The sequence below is a fragment of the Thunnus thynnus genome, chromosome 8 (genome assembly GCF_963924715.1).
Source record: "Thunnus thynnus chromosome 8, fThuThy2.1, whole genome shotgun sequence".
NCBI lineage: Eukaryota > Metazoa > Chordata > Actinopteri > Scombriformes > Scombridae > Thunnus > Thunnus thynnus.
The window spans coordinates 27,714,401-27,731,325 of record NC_089524.1 but is presented as its reverse complement, the minus strand read 5'-3'; the positions used below and the strand labels follow the sequence as shown (position 1 = coordinate 27,731,325).

General features: G+C 41.8%; 2 protein-coding genes across 2 annotated transcripts; both read left to right on the top strand.

Annotated features, from left to right (window-relative positions):
* The first annotated feature begins 99 nt into the window (after window positions 1-99).
* On the top strand, window positions 100-5,610 carry rp2 (RP2 activator of ARL3 GTPase). Its single transcript, XM_067597731.1, has 5 exons — window positions 100-400; window positions 1,391-2,059; window positions 3,038-3,152; window positions 4,086-4,171; window positions 4,288-5,610. The coding sequence occupies exons 1-5, from the start codon at window positions 239-241 to the stop codon at window positions 4,369-4,371; spliced, it is 1,116 nt and encodes a 371-aa protein (XP_067453832.1). The 5' UTR covers window positions 100-238; the 3' UTR covers window positions 4,372-5,610.
* A 964-nt stretch (window positions 5,611-6,574) lies between these two features.
* On the top strand, window positions 6,575-15,419 carry jade3 (jade family PHD finger 3). The gene is made up of 12 exons (XM_067597730.1): window positions 6,575-6,770; window positions 8,900-8,968; window positions 9,128-9,187; window positions 9,299-9,381; window positions 9,467-9,624; window positions 9,755-9,945; window positions 10,141-10,352; window positions 10,625-10,792; window positions 10,892-11,008; window positions 12,170-12,628; window positions 13,726-13,843; window positions 13,985-15,419. Exons 3-12 carry the CDS (start codon window positions 9,139-9,141, stop codon window positions 14,809-14,811), a joined length of 2,382 nt encoding a protein of 793 aa, XP_067453831.1. The 5' UTR covers window positions 6,575-6,770; window positions 8,900-8,968; window positions 9,128-9,138; the 3' UTR covers window positions 14,812-15,419.
* The last annotated feature ends 1,506 nt before the right edge of the window (window positions 15,420-16,925 follow it).

Here is a 16,925-nt window from a genome sequence, read left to right as displayed (position 1 = left end):
CATGAGTGCACGCCTCTTCTGCGTGACTTTCGTCACTCTGTCCAGGTCTGTGATTGGCTGTTATAACAACTAGTACGGTACCGATTGGTTGCGAAACAACCCTGGGAAACGGGAAGCAAAAAAAAAAATCTTGTCAACTAAAAGTGCACGTAAGCTTCTGCCTCACACATCTCGGGCTCTCCTAGCTAACGTTACTGTTAGAAAACAGGTCTCATCTCGTCACCAGTGAAATAGCAAAATGGGGTGCTTCTTTTCGAAAAAATCCAAAAGAAAGTCGTCCGAAAAAGAGGAACGTGAGCCGACAACAACGACGGTCGAAACTACGACAAGCAACGCGGTTCCCCTTGGCAACAACACCGACGAGGCACCGAAGCAATACAGCTGGGATAAGAGAGAAAAGGTAACGCTCGTAGGACCGGTGAAACAGAAAATAAAAAGATAAAATGAAATAAACTCATATCCGAATGGCAAATGAGGGTCTTAACCAACTAACTTAAGCTTGTCTGCACGCTTAAAACGTCTCTTAACGTGTGTGCCAGCAGCTTTCAGGTGGCTGGTTACTGTGTATTCCCCAAGAGGTGCAGTTAATGTGAGCTACATTTATAGATAAAAAGGCAAATTAGTGTAAATGCTAGCAGCCATGCACTATGCTGACATCCAAAGAGTGTCAGTGACTCTGTTATGCCAACGAGCACCGTTAAGTCACCTGTCGACATTTGCTCTAAAGAGATTTCCTCGGTGCTGCAACATGCTTAGATTCATTGTGCGGTCTCCAGATACTCAACTGTTACCTAACCAGCCAGGAGATGCGTGTAATGCTCATTATACGTTGACAACACTCTTTGAGTTTTAGGCTTAAAGCCTCTTCCTCTCTTCCTCTCTGTCTCCGTGTATCCCGCGTTATCTCATTATCGGATTACTACACAACACTGTATGGTTCACTGTTCCGCAGCTGACCACACTTTTACATGGCTTGTTCAGACACTGGGCGTTGACTAAGCGGTGGTTCAACTTCCGTTTTGACTCATGGGATGTTGCACCTTAAAAATGGTATACCAAACAATACATGACATCACGTAGTATCCGGTTGTGAGGTCTCAAAATAGTTTTATAAATAACTGCAAGCTAATGCGGTCAAATCAAATATCAGTCATGCATGCGACCTAGTTGTAAGAGAAATGGATATAGTGCATTATTGGTATATGCATGTCTGAGAAGCTTAAAAGTTTCCGCAGCAATGTTTCTAGAAGTTTAGACATTTCCAAAAATATCAGTATTGTTATTGGTTGACAGACGTGCAGATACTGGCACAGTTCAAAGAAGGCATATCTGTGCATCTCTAAATATATATTATTTGAATACTCATCTATTCAACTTTCTCTTTGCACAGGTTGATCCTAAAGACTACATGCTGACAGGGCTCAAAGATGTGACGGTGGGCCGCCTGCCTGGCAAACTGAACGGGCAACAGTTTGTCATCCAAGAGTGTGAGAACTGCAACATCTACGTGTTCGACCACTCAGCAACTATCACCATCGACGACTGCGTCAATTGCCGCATTGTTCTCGGACCTGTCAAGGGCAGTGTGTTTTTCAGAGACTGTAAAGACATCAAGTGCGTGGTGGCCTGTCAGCAGTTTCGCACACGGGACTGTAAAAAGATGGAAGTGTTCTTGTGCTGCGCCACTCAGCCCATCATTGAGTCATCTACAGGTATGAAATTCGGCTGCTTTCAGTACTTCTACCCCGAGCTAGCCTTCCACTTCAAGGATGCCGGGCTCAGCATATTCAACAACAACTGGAGCAACATACATGACTTCACGCCAGTGTCCGGAGAGAACAACTGGAGCTTGTTGCCAGAGACTTCAGCGGTTCTGGATTTTGTGCCGGCCCCAGACTCTGAGTCTGAGTTCAAGTCAGTTCGAGTCTCCACCGACCCCGCACGCAGCATTGTGCCTTTGACAAAAGGAGGGAGGCGTAAGGACAGTGAAGAGTCCTGCCTCTTTGTTTTCTTTGCTGGAGAGTACACCACTGCAAACGCCCGCAAACTGATAGATGAGGTGAGGAGGATTCAAAGTGAGAGGAGAGTGTGAGGAAGTTTCGCTTAATATAATACCACAATCTGTTACAAAGTGCTAGTAAAAGGAAGAAGTCTTTAGTATGTGAATGGAAAAATGGTGGTGATAATGATGTATCAAAGCTTTCTGGTAATGCACTGATAAAACTTAAAGAGCAGTCAGTCTTTTACTGCAGATTGAATCGAAAGAAAAGCAAAACCACAGTTTTAACTGGCAGAATCTGCAGTTTTCTGACGTCATCCTAAATGAAGTTACAAATTGTGACTTTTAATCCAGCATCAGCACCTGTCCTTACCTAAAACATTTAGAGGAATCTGAAGCTGGTTGTCAGCCAAATCAGATAAGTTGCATTATCACAGAAGCTCAGCGGATATTTCTTTCATCTCAAACCACTAAATAATTTCATGTGAAATATAGAATGATGGCTTCTCCTGAAGCAGATGCACTTCATTGTGTCTTTTTAGCTCACCAGCTATGTCGAGTACACACCTCAGCATTCCTTTAATATCTGGGACATATTCCATTCATGAATTGTGCATATAAACATTATAAAGCTTTTTTTATTCTTAGTGTTCTGTCAGTACAAGACAGATTTATTCCAAATAATATGATTTTCAGAACCAAACAATTGGTAGTCTGAGTGAAGTCAGTCACATTTCTTTTTGACTCTGACAACTTGTAGAATATCTGAAATGCTAAGCTAACATGCTAAGCTGGCTGCGTTGCCAGTTAAACATTCCAGTTATGTTGGTGTTGTTGCCAAAATATGCATTACTCCATCACACAAGCATGAGACTGGATCCACATGTGGGACAGTTACAACATCTTGTTGCAAGCACTATGCAGACACACTTATACATATATACAGTATATACAGTTAATCTTCTCTATGTGCATGCATTCTTTAAATGCTTGGTGGATCAATGCAAACCTTGAATGTTTATTATCTCATTTATACAGGCAACTGCTAAAGGTTTCATGCTGATCCAGACAAAGGAAGTCTCAATGCGACCTGAAGATGTGAAGAGAGTGTTTCAGAGTAACGCAGAGGAACTGGTGGAGTGGATCACCAAAGGTAATTTTCATCTTCTGCAATCTTTTTTTGTCTCTGTGTGATGTTGGTCCACAATATCACTAAAATAAAAGCTGCTCAGGAGCTCGACCCGGTGTACCAGATCTTATCTAGTAGATTATGAAGATTTTTCATAAAGAAAAAAAAGATACAACATGTGTACATACTCTAAAGTATCAAGTTGTAGTATCAAGTACATATAACAGCAGAGCAGAACGAAACTATCACACTGTCTTAACAGGTCTAAACTGGCAAACAGGGTTAGTTTCCAGTCTTCAAATAGCACAAGACTTTGTCACGTACTTGCTTGTACATATTAGTCATATTAGTCATATCTTTATGTTTACATATCTTTGTTGAGCTTTGTTGTCTTTGTTTTGGCTGCATGTCCATGTGCTTTTCCTGAACATTGTTGTGTGTAAGCATATCGAGAGCCACTAGAAACCAGAGCCAAATTCTGTGTACGTGTTAACATACTTGGCCAATAAAGCTGATACAGATTCTGGAATAATGCTACTAATAATGCAGTTTTTTAGCTGTTATAACAAGATCAGTTTGTTTGATTTGGGTTCCTGTTTTACACCCAAATACTGTCCCCTCTCAGGCTACAGTATATGCCATTTCTGCCATTTCTCAGAAGTTGAAAGTGACTTGTGGCCTATAAGCTCACATGATTTTTACGATGACGACACTGCTGACTGCTAGCTTTCCACTGCCAATCTGGGGCACATTGCAAAAATCAAATGAATCAGCACTCAGATTTGGTAATTATACTTGAAAATGTCAGCATCCCTATTTTGGTCATAGAAAGTTTTATAACCAAACTGTGTGTGTAGCTGTGCAGTCATAGAGCAGTTGGAAATGTTTGGAAGTCATTGTTTGAGTTGGACCGCTGTAGTGTAGGATTGTGACTTTTGTATCTTATTACTAATAAAGGTCCCGTCATCGCCCTGGAGCTGAACGGTGACGGAGTTGTGGAAGCCTGCAAGAACACAGCAAATGAAGTGTTCAGTGGGACCAAGGTAAGCAGACTGTATTTGCTGCATCTGTCTTTTCTAGTTTTACCCATATAGGTTCACTTTCTCTAGTAAAATACCTCCACCAAGCCTAGAACATCTTATGCTTGTTTTCCTCACAGGTTTTTGTCTCTGATAATAAGAACACATCTTCTCGAGACGTGGACAGCTTCTTCAACTTCGCTGACATGCAGATGGGCTTGTGAATGATTACGTATCGAGACAAACCTCTCATCAGACTTTGATTCAGATTGTCTAAACCCCTGCCGTCCAGTTTGGGTTGATTTATAAGTAGCATTTGATTATTTGCCTCTTTTATGGATTATTATTTTTATCCTAAAAAAAAAAAATAGGTAGAAGTGGAAACTATTAAGGACTGTGAATGACAAAGCCTTGGATAGAACAATTCAGTCGTCCCAGTATCATCTAAAAATTAGGAGAATAAAACATTTGCTGTAAAACACGTAACATCCATTAGTTGCTAACTAAGCGTGCTGTGAATATTTATATTTCTATGAATGTATTTGGTCATTCTGTTGCTTTTATCAATTGTGAATGTAGCTCTTTGCTGTAAATGTAATTCATTTTAATTTAAAGCTTTGTTTTTCTGTGCTGCCTGAAACAATCTCTGCAGTGGAAAAGACCATGAGCACAAGAATGCCTGAGGAAATATATTTTATATATAAATCATATTTTTATTTCTTATAATGACTTGTGTGTGTGTATGTGGTTTAGATAATGGATTTTGTTCAAGTTGTGTATATTTGAAAGAAGCTGTGTAGGTGATAACTACGTCTTTATTTGTATTTGTTAGGCCAAAGTTTAATCGTGAAAGGTTGAGTGTCTCTTGCGGTTCATTCAGATGAACTGATCTGTTTATACTGAATGGGAATCAGTGTGAACACGTGTATAATTGCTGGGTTTTTGATGTAGGCAATTCATGTGATAAGTTGTTTTTTTTTTATTTTGTAATATTTGTTTTATACTCTACTGAATGTTTTTGTATAGACACAAATTGATGTTCTTCATTATAATTTTTAGTAAAAGTTTCCTTTTGTGTGACTTCATTTTGTTTGTTTTATACCTGTACTCAATGAGACGGATGAAAGAAAGCAGTATGTGACTGTGATAATGCTTGTAGGCAATGAAGGTAACGACAGTCTATAATCACAATGTCGTAAATGATCGTCCTCCTGATTTAGTAAAGTTTCTATAGTCACCATCACCAGCACATCCACATGGTTTGAAGGTTGTCATTTACAAAACAATTGATATATAAGAAACTTACAATAAGGTAAAGGGAAACTTTCTGGTTCTGTTTTGTAACCAGATCAACCTGACATTTTGTAAAACACAATTTGAGCAGTTTTACATTTTTGAACAACCTCTAAATGAACTCTTGTCTTACTGTCTTGTATGTTGTGTAAAACTGGTAAAAAAGAGAAGGTGATTCATTAATATGACTCATCAAATTAGTGAATTATTTTCTGTGGTGTTTTAAGAAACACAGTGCTTGAATATTAGAGATCAGTGTCATTACTTTAATGGAAAAACACTCATGCCAGAATTTCCCTAAAGCGAAATGAATCATTGGTTTTGCATTGATGACTTCAGTAACAATGTGCTGTCTTGTTTTCATCTACAGCTCAGTGAATCCCAGTTAGCAGCTTTCACTTCAGCTATTTGACTTCCACCTACTTAAACAGTGTGTCCATCATTCGCTAACAGTGTGACTAGACCCAGACTGTGTCGGGGACTTTCATTTATTCATTTATCGATGATGAAACACATGCAGCACATTGCAGGTTTAGTTAGAAGTCCCCCTCCACTCAAAAATATGTTTTTCTTCTCGTTCCTATAGCTGAATGTTTGAGCTTCACTGTGCAGAACGATGTATGCGCAGAGTTTGTTTTCACATTCATCTGCTGAAAGTGGAACGTTTCTCTGTGCTCATTGAAAATCCAATTTTAAGGGGTGAGTATATGAGCAGGATTTGGGTCATCGCAAATAGTAGAGTATTTTATGTACATCTTAAAATATGTCTGGAGGGGATCTTAAAGATAAATTTAGCCAACAGTTTTGTACAGTTGCCTTTAAGAAAAATATACATAAGGACTTACTGTGATGTACTTTTGTATTTGTAAACCTTTTGTATTTGAGCTTAGTTTTTTTTAAAGCAACAATACACATTTGTCTGTAATTTGTTGCTTCTACATTTAAATGTGTAGTCACATTAAAAGCTGTAGAATATCTGAAAGCACACAGATGACTGCTGGACTGTTTTTGTTTTTAATCAGTGTGTTACAGTTGTGAAGGAGTTGTGTCTAGAGTTAGTGTTTCAAGCTAAACACCGGTGCACAAATCGAGCGCACCCAGCGTGGAGGGGAAGCGGCGGGGTTTAGGACCCGGAGGGACGCGCGGTACAATAGAGCTGTTGTGCCGTGGTGGTGGACAGATTGCAGCCCAGGAGGTTCCCACTGTGGTGGGACACAAAAAAACATCAAATGAATGCGCAGATAGCGGGTCTGGCTCTGTGTTTATAGGTGTACGTTGAGGATTGAGTTGTATGGTTGGAATAAAGCGGACAGCACAGCGAGGACTGGAGGTAAGACGGGAGGAATGAGAACACAGTGGGGCTCAGTGTGCCAGGATTTGCCCTGGATGGTGTTTCCAGGCCACGGGGCCTGCTCCTTTTCTGGGACTCTTTCTGCCTCTTGACTACATTAGTGTTAGCGACCATTGAGTAAACGTTGCTGATAATTCACTGCTCCCAGCACTGGATAATTAACCCAGTTGAGCTACATAGATATTCGTCTTTAATGTCTCTAGGAAGTGACATCTTTGTACGACGGTGGCGCTCATGTTTGATTTCTCCACAGCCTGCAGCCCGCTAACAGGCCTGTGTGTGTATGTGTGTGTGTGGGTTTGGCGCCAAGGCTCTTTGGGCAGGGCACTTTGTGTAGTTGTTACAAGGGTTTGTTTTTCTAAAAGCCCCCCAACGTCCCTGTAGCTAAGCACAAAGTCACAGCTACCCACACATTAATACATACAGGACACAACGAGGAGGGAAATGTATAGATCATTGTTTAATTTCTCACCCAGTAACCTCATATCAGTGTGATGTCATATCCGTCCACTTTGTACTATATGTGGGTAGCTTCCTGATCTCAGACTGTGATGACAGTAACATTAAGAGTGTAAGGAAGGCTGGAGCAGAGTTATGACACATGTGTCTGTCTTATTATATTTAACACAGTTGTCTCATTCAGACCATAAAGTACTTGTTGGGTGTAGTGGATGATAAAACATCTTAAACTCGGTGCAAAATGCTGTGAAGTACATTATGGAGACAGAAGTCAGTAAGGGCAGGAACTTTTTTATTTCATAAAAGAGAACTGAATCTGTGTTTTGTGGCTTCAAGCTGATTTAGAGCTGCAATGATTAGTTGAGTAATCGATTAGTCACCAACTTTTGAATTAATCACCGTCAACTGTTTTGATAATTGTTTAATCATTTTGAAGAAGATAATTGCCAAATTCTCTGATTTCACTTTCTCAAATGTGATTTTTCTCTATGACAGTAAAGTGAATATCTTTGGGTTGTGGACTGTTGGTCGGGACAAAACAAGACATTTTAGGTTGTATCTTGAGCTTTATGAAACAGTGATCGAAATTTTCCACAGAGGAAATGATCAGCAGATTAATCAATAATGCAAATAATCGTTAGTTGCAGCTCTGCCCTGAGTACTCACCTCCTACATCATTGGCAGTTTAACAATGTTATCCCACCCTCAGATTATAGCCAGCCTATCATTTATCTGAATATTACTCATCTAATAAGTTTCATCCAGTTCTTCACCGCAGTTGACATTCTAACTTTATACTTAAGATGGCCCGAACTTCACGTTATTCATAATATCTTATAGCTGTTATAATATTTTTTTGTTTATGTGTGCTGCGTTCAGAGACGGGAACGCTGGTGTCAGTAGCAGCTGGCAGGCGTTTAGAGTGCAGCTACAACAACAGGCTCTGCTGTGGAGGTGGACACTCTGTTTACTATGCTGTGTTTGTGTTTTTGGATTTCACTCTTTGAAACAGCACCAAGTTTTAAGTCAATAAAGATCTCGGAACAAGTGATAAAGTTATGACATAATAATTTCACCACTGATTTATACCCCAAGGATTTTTTATTTTCTTGTTTTCAGCCAGATTCAATTTTGATCCTTTTCGGGTATCGCTCGTCTCTTGTGATTTTACAGACTCTACAGGTCTAGTTTGGACTTTGTAACTAGTTTAAAACTATCTATGCACTTTCCTCAGCAGTTGGCATCAGTGTATTTGACTTATACTTCAGTATAGAGTGGAGTGAGTTTCATGCTCCCCCCACCCCTCCTGTCCTCATGGGGAATGTGAGGCATGTCCTGTCTGTTGAAACAGCGTACTGTATGTGGGGGCGACTCCGGGTTTGAGTCCCTCACTTTTTTGAGACCTTAATGAATCGTCCCAGCGGTTCAGTAGGTTAAAGGCAGATACTGTGAACCTGCGGTGTCTGTGTGCTCTATGTCACCCTCGCTATAAACTGTCCAATATACTTTTTTAAAAAAGAAAAGAAAAACTAACAAGAATCAGAGAAATGCAACTTGTGACACAGTGATCTTTTGCATCTTTTAAATCTTTTTACACCTTTTGCTTATTGCACTGACATATTTCTTAATACTGTGTTTCTTATTTGCAGGTATGAAATTAAGTGTTTAAGGGTTTATCAGAGGAATCCACTAGCATGCTTTTCAATTTGAAATTTATGGTGAGTAACTATCTCCTGTATACACATGCTGTTGGTTTTCACCTCAGCTGGTTGTCGCTTGAATTTTATAATCATTTAAACACTCACTTCTATTTCTAAACAATCATTAATTCCTTTTTTCCTGATGTGTTTTAATGCCGCTCTTCTTGTCTTCTGCAGGATGTTACAGGATGAAACGTCTCAGGTCCTCAAGCAGCAGCGACAGTTCTGACAATGAGAGTGAGTCGCCTGCTATGACCTAACACGGACTCTGTTTTTTTATATATATATATATATATATATATATATATTCTGTCGCTTTTTTAATTCACACCCTCTGTCTTAATTTAGGTCCCTCAACCTCCTTCTGCTCCTCCAACAAATATGGCAGTAAATCTGGAACCCCCGCCTCCGACCCGAAGAAACCGGCTGAAGTAAGTTAACCTCCACGTCAGGCGCTGCGCTGCTAAACATCAGGACCGGTGTCTGACTATCTGTGTGCCTCGTCTCCTCCCGCAGGTGTTCAGAAAAGACCTGATCAGTGCCATGAAGCTGCCGGACTCCCACCACGTCTCCCCAGAGGACTACTACCTGCTGGCGGACACCTGGAAGCAGGAGTGGGAGAAGGGAGTCCAGGTGCCAGCGAGTCCAGACACCATCCCACAGCCGTCAGTCAGGTAACGCTGCCCGAAAAGCTCCGACTCTGTTATCAGACGGTGTAGGAACCGGGCTAAATGTGCTATTATAACTTCTTACAGCCTCCAATGAGCTCTGCAGCACTGACAGATTTTGATCTTGTGTGTTCAGAATTATTGCGGAGAAGTCCAAGGAAGTGCTTTACTCCCACCAGAGGAAGTACGTCCAGTGCTCGAGCCAGGAGTCAATGGAACCAGGTTACGTCAACATCAAAGAGCTGGCGGAGGCCATGTGTCGCTACGATCTGGACGACATGGATCTCTATTGGCTGCGCACACTGAACAGAGAGCTAGACTGCATGGGTGAGGAGCAGGATTGCAAAGGGATAATCCACCATAAAATTCCCATTGTGCACATCTTGTGGTCGATATCTGCAACTGCGGACATCTGTCTCCCTAAACTGGAAATAAGAGCATTAAGATTTTGACTGATGTGGTCCTGATAGTCCGCCAGGGTTTCTCTTACCATCTGGGGTTTTGTCACTGTCTGTCTTTCAGGGGAGGAGCCCATAGACGAGCTGACAATGGAGCGCGCCATGGAGGCCCTGGAGAGTCAGTGCCATGACAACATGAAGCACGCCATCGAGACGGTGGAAGGCCTGGGGATTGAGTACGATGAAGACGTCATCTGCGATGTGTGCCGCTCGCCCGACAGCGAGGAAGGGAACGACATGGTGTTCTGTGACAAGTGCAACATCTGTGTGCACCAGGTAGAGATGAGCACACCTCAAACATTTAGTTATGTGACTGAAAATGTATCGATCTATTTCTAAACCTCTAGACATGGCCACCGTTATTTGTAGACAAGTGTTTTTTCTGTTTCATTATTTGATCTAAAGAGACATTTTTGACTATTTGACTTAATTTCTAATCAGAATTTCTTGTCTCCTGTATGTTAATAATAAATGTTCCAGTTACACATTGACTTACTTTAAGTAGCTCATTAATCACTGAACGTCTCAACCCGCCTCTCTCCCAACAGGCCTGCTACGGCATAGTCAAAGTGCCTGTTGGAAACTGGCTGTGCAGGACGTGCGTCCTCAGCATCGACCCGCAGTGCCTTCTGTGTCCCCTGAAGGGCGGCGCCATGAAGGCCACACGGGCAGGCACCAAGTGGGCACATGTAAGCTGTGCCCTGTGGATACCAGAGGTAAATCATCAAACACTTAATATCTTCTGTTTGCTCTCTATATCAACGCACAGTGAACGTTGAATAACGTCTCATCGTGTAAATGTCACTCCTCTGTAGGTGAGCATCGCTTGTCCCGAGAGGATGGAGCCCATCACCAAAGTCTCCCATATCCCACCCAGCCGCTGGTCTCTCATCTGCAGTCTGTGTAAAGTGAAGACAGGCGCATGTATCCAGGTGAGTGAGGATCTTAGTTATAAAAAACCTGACTGGGGTTATCTTTATTGAATTAAAGGGATACTCCACCCTAAATCCACCCGTTGAGTATCAAAATCTCACATTCAGGAAAGTTGAACAGTGATTAAAAAAAAAAGTGTGGAAGTTTGTGGCTTGTTCTTTTAAGGAGGCAGTAGGCAGATTTGATTCATAGTGGATATAACAAAGTTCAGTATTGACCAGTTTTCTGGTTATATGTTATTTCTTCTCAAATCACTTGTGTGCACACTGATATTTGTTCATGCATCTTTCCATTTTCTGTACCTGCTTATCCTGTCAGGTTTTCAGAGGACATTTGTTGTTAAATGCTACAAAAGGTGTTCAAATGTACTATCCATACAGTGATATATATTAGATAGAATATAGTAGAAGATTTAGCTTATGGACAGAAAATCCCAGCCGTACAGTTAGAGGACGCTGTTTGAAATCAACTCTCAAAATATAAAAGTGAGAGGGACAAAAATATAACTTTGGAAAATTAAAGTTTCCACTGTGAAATCACACCCATGGTTAGACTAGCATAGAGGCTGGAAATAAGGGGAGTCTTGTTGTCAGCTTGAGGTTGCCAGGCAACCAGAGGACACATTCAGTGCATCCAGCCAAGATACAGTCCAGCACAGTCCACCCCCTGTGAAATCACAAGTTGCCTTTTTACACTGATTTTTTTTTTTTAACGGTCTAAACTAATGAGATATAAGGTGTTAATTAGTGAGCTTTGGTGCTGGCTGGCTAGCTGTTTTATCTCACAGATATGAGACTGGTATTAATCTTTTCATCGAACTCTTGGAAGAAAAGCTAATACACATATTTCCCAAAATGTCAAACTATTCCTTTACAGTGTTATGCAAATGTAGCTGAGTAACAAATGGCCTCCAAAGTGCCTCCATTTTCCTTCTTTTACTTAACAGCACTAATGAGATGCTATTTGTAGGCCACAGCACAACTTTCCACACAATAATCCAATTATGAAACAAATCATGTAAACTCAGGTTAGTGGGGAAATTGGGTTTCTGCAAAATATGTAAAAGCTTAAATCCTACTCTTACCATAATCCTGTTATTCTCAGTAATTGGGTTACGGAGTCCATGTAAATAATGTACCTGTTTCTGTCTCTGCCCACAGTGCTCCGTAAAGAACTGCACCACTCCCTTCCATGTGACATGTGCCTTTGAGCACAGCTTGGAGATGAAGACCATCCTGGATGAAGGGGATGAAGTCAAGTTCAAGTCTTACTGCCTGAAACACAGCAAGTCCAAATCTGGTGAGGCTGGCCTGAGCCCAGCTCGCTCTAAACCGTCCGGTGAGTCGGTGAAGGTGGGCCAGCGGGCGCAGAGACTACAGGAGCTGGAGGAGGAGTTCTTTACTCTAATCCAGCTGGGAGAACTGGCCCGGGCCCTCGGACTCTCTGAGCACCTGGCAGATTTCATCTATCAGTACTGGAAGCTGAAGAGGAAAGCTAACTTTAACAAAGCTCTGCTGCCTCCTAAAGAGGAGGAGGAGAATCTGGTGCTGCAGCCTCAGGAGGACACCATCCACACACGCATGCGGATGTTCATGCACCTGCGACAGGATTTAGAGAGGGTAGGTGCTTCTTTTTTTTTTTACACTGCAGTGTGTGAGTCTTTACTGCTGAGTCTTGTTTTTTTTTCTATTTACAGAGCAAGTGCAGAGCATTTTGCAGAATTTCATAGTTTCACCGTGTTTGATAACTTAATTTTATTCATGATATGATGATGATTGCTTAGTGAGCATTCTTTACGCCAGAGATTCTGTGTGTTAGAATTCACAATTTGGCCTGTAAACTGAAATTAGTGAGATAACTGTGGTGCTTCTGCTCCTCGATTCACGTTCTAGTTTGAGTTTAGCACGTTCTTATTATATTTCAAACATATGTAATGTGTTTTCATTAATAATTCTCAGAAATCTCTTGTGAACCACTGTGCACATAAATCCAATCTAGGCATTTTTTATTTGGGCCTGTTGGGCCGAGACCCAGGGGTGTGTGTGTATGTGTGTGTGTGTTAGTGTTAGAGATGCACCGATACTGATATTGGATATTGGTTTGATACTGACTCAAATAGCTGGAATCAGGTACTCTGCATTGGCTGATACCTAAAGCCCAAGTATCGGTATCAGGACTGAAAAAGTTGGATCGGTGCATCCCTAGTGAGTGTGTGTGTGTGTGTGTGTGTGTGTGTGTGTGTGTGTGTTACTGTTTTACAACATGGAATCACTGTAAATCAAATCTCTACAAATCAATCCACACACATCAGCAGAAAAACTCTGCAGGGGCTGGAAGGCTTGTGAAGGTAGACCATAAAGTGGACGGTAGAAACTAGAAATATGCTGAAGGGAAACCTGCTGCAGTCTGTACAAGAACTGCCACACAGGAAAAGATTTACATTTACTTTCCAGCAAGACAAACGACCCCATAAAGACATAAAGCCAAAGCAAGGCGGGAACAGCTTCAAAACGACACTGTTAATGTCCTCAAGTGGCCGAGTCAGAGTCCAGATCTCAAACCAGTCCAGGATTTATGGAAGAAAAACTGAAGAAGTCTCAAAAATGTATACTGTCAGAACAGCTCAGAAACAAAGAAAACGCAAAATGATGAATCAGTATTACTATCATTTTTGTTAATATCATTTTTAAATTGACACTACTTTTTCATTCTGCAGGTGAGGAACTTGTGCTACATGGTGAGCCGGCGGGAGAAGCTGAAGCTGTTGCAGAGTAAAGCTCAGGAGCAGATGTTCAACTTGCACGTGAAGCTCTTAAACCAGGAACTCTCTGCTGGTGAGACCATCTGTTGTGTTTCAGCTTGCCGGTCACTTTGTCACCACAAGCACACATTTCACTATTATAACAGATGATTCTGATGATATTCTGGCTTTTTTTAGTGATGTTAGTAACATGTTTGTGTTTCTTTGTGGGAAGGTCTTCCTGCTTCATTTCCTGTGGAGGGTATGCTGTTTCGTCCTCCTCCGAGGATAACTCTCAAGCTGAAAATGCCCAAAGCCTCCAGTCTTGGAAATGGGAATCCCAGTTCCAAATCTGGTAATGGGCCGCTCTGCCCGGACAACAGTGGGAACGTTACCGACCATGCTGGTGAAGGGTTAGGTCAGGGGAAGCCTCAGCTGCACAGTCGTAGCCGGAGAGAGGAGCGCCCCAATGGCCGGCTGTCTGCCTCAAGCCACTCCAGCAGCTCGGCGTTACTGGTTAAACCCACCGGGAAACCGTTAGCCCTGCACGCCGCGCTCCACGGGCACTCGTCCAACAGCAATGGCAAACTTGACCAAGAGCGAGCCAAATCTAACGGTCTCTTAGAGAAGTTTGTGGCTCAGAAGGATAGTTCTTGCCAGACACCCAGCAACCAGGACGCTTCAAACGAGGCTTTGGACAAGAGCAGCTTTCGCAAGTCTGCCATGGAGCACTTTGGCAGATCCTTCAAAGAGGCGACTATTAACTTAGTACGGACCACAGAGGACCTGCGGGCCTCAGACAAACTGTCCCGTAAGGGCTCAGCCAAGGAGAGACTATGGGTTAAGCCCGTATCTGAACACAAAGCAAAAAGCACGCGCTCGTACCAGGACAGTGACGGATACTGTCCTGACCTGGAGCTCAGTGACTCAGAGCCAGAGGCCAAAGGGAGGCACCGGCGGCAGGTCGGGCTGCCACAGCCAGACGCTCCGAGGCGGGACTGTCAGAAAGGGATCAGTAGAGGGAAGCAGTCGCTGGGCTCCAGACACCCTATGCAGAGGTGACAGCTGTTTGTCGACTCCACCCACTGCCGCTGTTCTCTGCGCACTCTCTGGCAGTCTTCCTAAGTGCCAGGCCGTCTCTCTGAACACGTCTCCATCAGGGACCAGATCAAGCCACAGTGCCAACGGCTGTACACATGAAGCAGAAGTTACAGGAGGAGAAGATGCATGAAGGATATTGTCGTCAAGTAGCGTGTCAGTGTTAGTTTGAGAGGAACAAATATGTCAGTCTTCTGAGATTATCATTCCTGCCTTTCATTTGTGGCTAGCGTTACATTTGTACTCTGCACAACTTTGTATTAAACAGCCCTGTTCCCCTACAAACAGGTTTAATTTGCCTTTTGACTAAAACATTTGTACGTACGATGTTGAAATTGGCGTGTAAATAACATGTAACTGAATCACAAATGTTCCACTCTATCGATGCTTCAACATCACTGCGGCCACAAATTAAACTGACATGCCAGATGGAAGTGAATCCTAGCATCTCCTGCACCTGTTTGTTGCACACTGTCTGTTACAGTTAACCAGTTTACCCACAGCTGATAACCCGGCTCGATGAACCTTTTTATATTTGTAATACAGTAGTGGAGTCTTTTTTTCTTTTTTTTTTTTAAAAACATGCCTTTTGTGTGTAGGAATGCAGTTTTCTCAATATTAGTACCATAAGGTTTGCAGGTATGTGGTGTCCTGGTTAGATTTAAGGATCATGTGAAGATTCAAGGATAGGAAGAAATATGTTTAAGAAATTATAACATTCCCCGACGTATCCTTCAGTAACTGGATGCATAAAGGCAAAGACTCAGATTGTCACATGATCAGCCTTCATTTTCACAGACTATTATTTGAAAATGAACTTTCATATTTGCAGTCTTTGCTGTTAATTGTTTCCCTGATTTGATAATAAACAACCTGGCACAGCTGGGTCACTAGGGCTGGATATTGTTATAATTTTTTTGATACAGATGCCAATTCAATTACTTTGCCAAGTAAGAAATCCATTTTTATTTCATTAAACAAAAAAGGCCGAACTTCTCAAATGCAAGTCTTTAATTGTGTCTTAATACAAACAGCTCTACAAGAATTTTGCCTAAATAGAATATATCATGAAATTAACAAAATTGTGATTTGACCAGCATTTGGTGTGAGTTTTCACTGATTTGTCATCCACATTTCAGTTGGTCGGTGCTTTAAGAGTATAGTACTGTTGTAGTTTCATAAATAGTGCAAATATTCACATAGAATTACTTTAGAGCATCTTCCAGTGCACACTTAACAGACATAAAACCCTGAACACAGACCCTCAACCTCAGCTGACCACTCAGAACAAGACAAATGAGGTCAGAGAAGGCAGACGATATCCAATCTGTTGCCTCGCTAGTCTAGACTGGTGAAAGCAGACAGAGGTGGCACCACTACAAGCCTCTAAAAAAGCAGCACTACATACATTTTTATGAGCCAGAAATGTCACGCCAAAGTTAAACGTGGCTGTCACGCCTGACCTACATCACTGTAACCATTTTACAAATGCACGCTCTACGTTACACATGCTGCGATGGAGGGTTTGTGGTTACTGAGTGGTCACTCTGCTAAGAACTGGTCAGGGGAATTACTAAGTAGAGCATTGCAGTCAAATGTGCACCCCCCAACCCCCACCCAATGCAGCATGAATGAACACTGTCTGAATGCATTTTTGTTCTGTTTGGACTTTTCAACTTTTATTTATGTTGCGTGATTGGCCAACGACAGCCAACGAAAAACACTGTTCTGGACTGAAGTTGGTTGTAAATGGCTAAAACAGGTGCACACACTGAATCATGTTTTACAGTGAAATGATAAGGACCCAGATATGCATTTCCACATACGGTATGTTTCTCCTTTGGAAAGTACGTTTTAAAAATAAACTTTTAAAATTAAAATTGTGCTCTTTGTGTGGATAGATGATGGGTGGTTTTAGGGAAGACCTTGGCATATAAAACTCTATTTAAAGCTGTGAATAGCAATAAGGTCTTAGTCAAAATTTTGCAGCGCCAAATATTTTGTGTTTTTGTTTGGGGGAAGGTAGTATTAGTAGGAGGGAAGACATAAAGAATGAATGAAAACTGGCAAAAACAGTA

Bases quoted from the DNA above. Each gene is read 5' to 3' on its own strand.
- rp2 (XM_067597731.1), top strand. From the start codon at position 239: ATGGGGTGCTTCTTTTCGAAAAAATCCAAAAGAAAGTCGTCCGAAAAA. The intron at 3,153-4,085 runs GTAATTTTCATC...TTACTAATAAAG, and splicing joins GGTGGAGTGGATCACCAAAG to GTCCCGTCATCGCCCTGGAG. The intron at 4,172-4,287 runs GTAAGCAGACTG...TTTTCCTCACAG, and splicing joins AAGTGTTCAGTGGGACCAAG to GTTTTTGTCTCTGATAATAA.
- jade3 (XM_067597730.1), top strand. From the start codon at position 9,139: ATGAAACGTCTCAGGTCCTCAAGCAGCAGCGACAGTTCTGACAATGAG. The intron at 10,353-10,624 runs GTAGAGATGAGC...CTCTCCCAACAG, and splicing joins GCAACATCTGTGTGCACCAG to GCCTGCTACGGCATAGTCAA. The intron at 12,629-13,725 runs GTAGGTGCTTCT...TTCATTCTGCAG, and splicing joins TGCGACAGGATTTAGAGAGG to GTGAGGAACTTGTGCTACAT.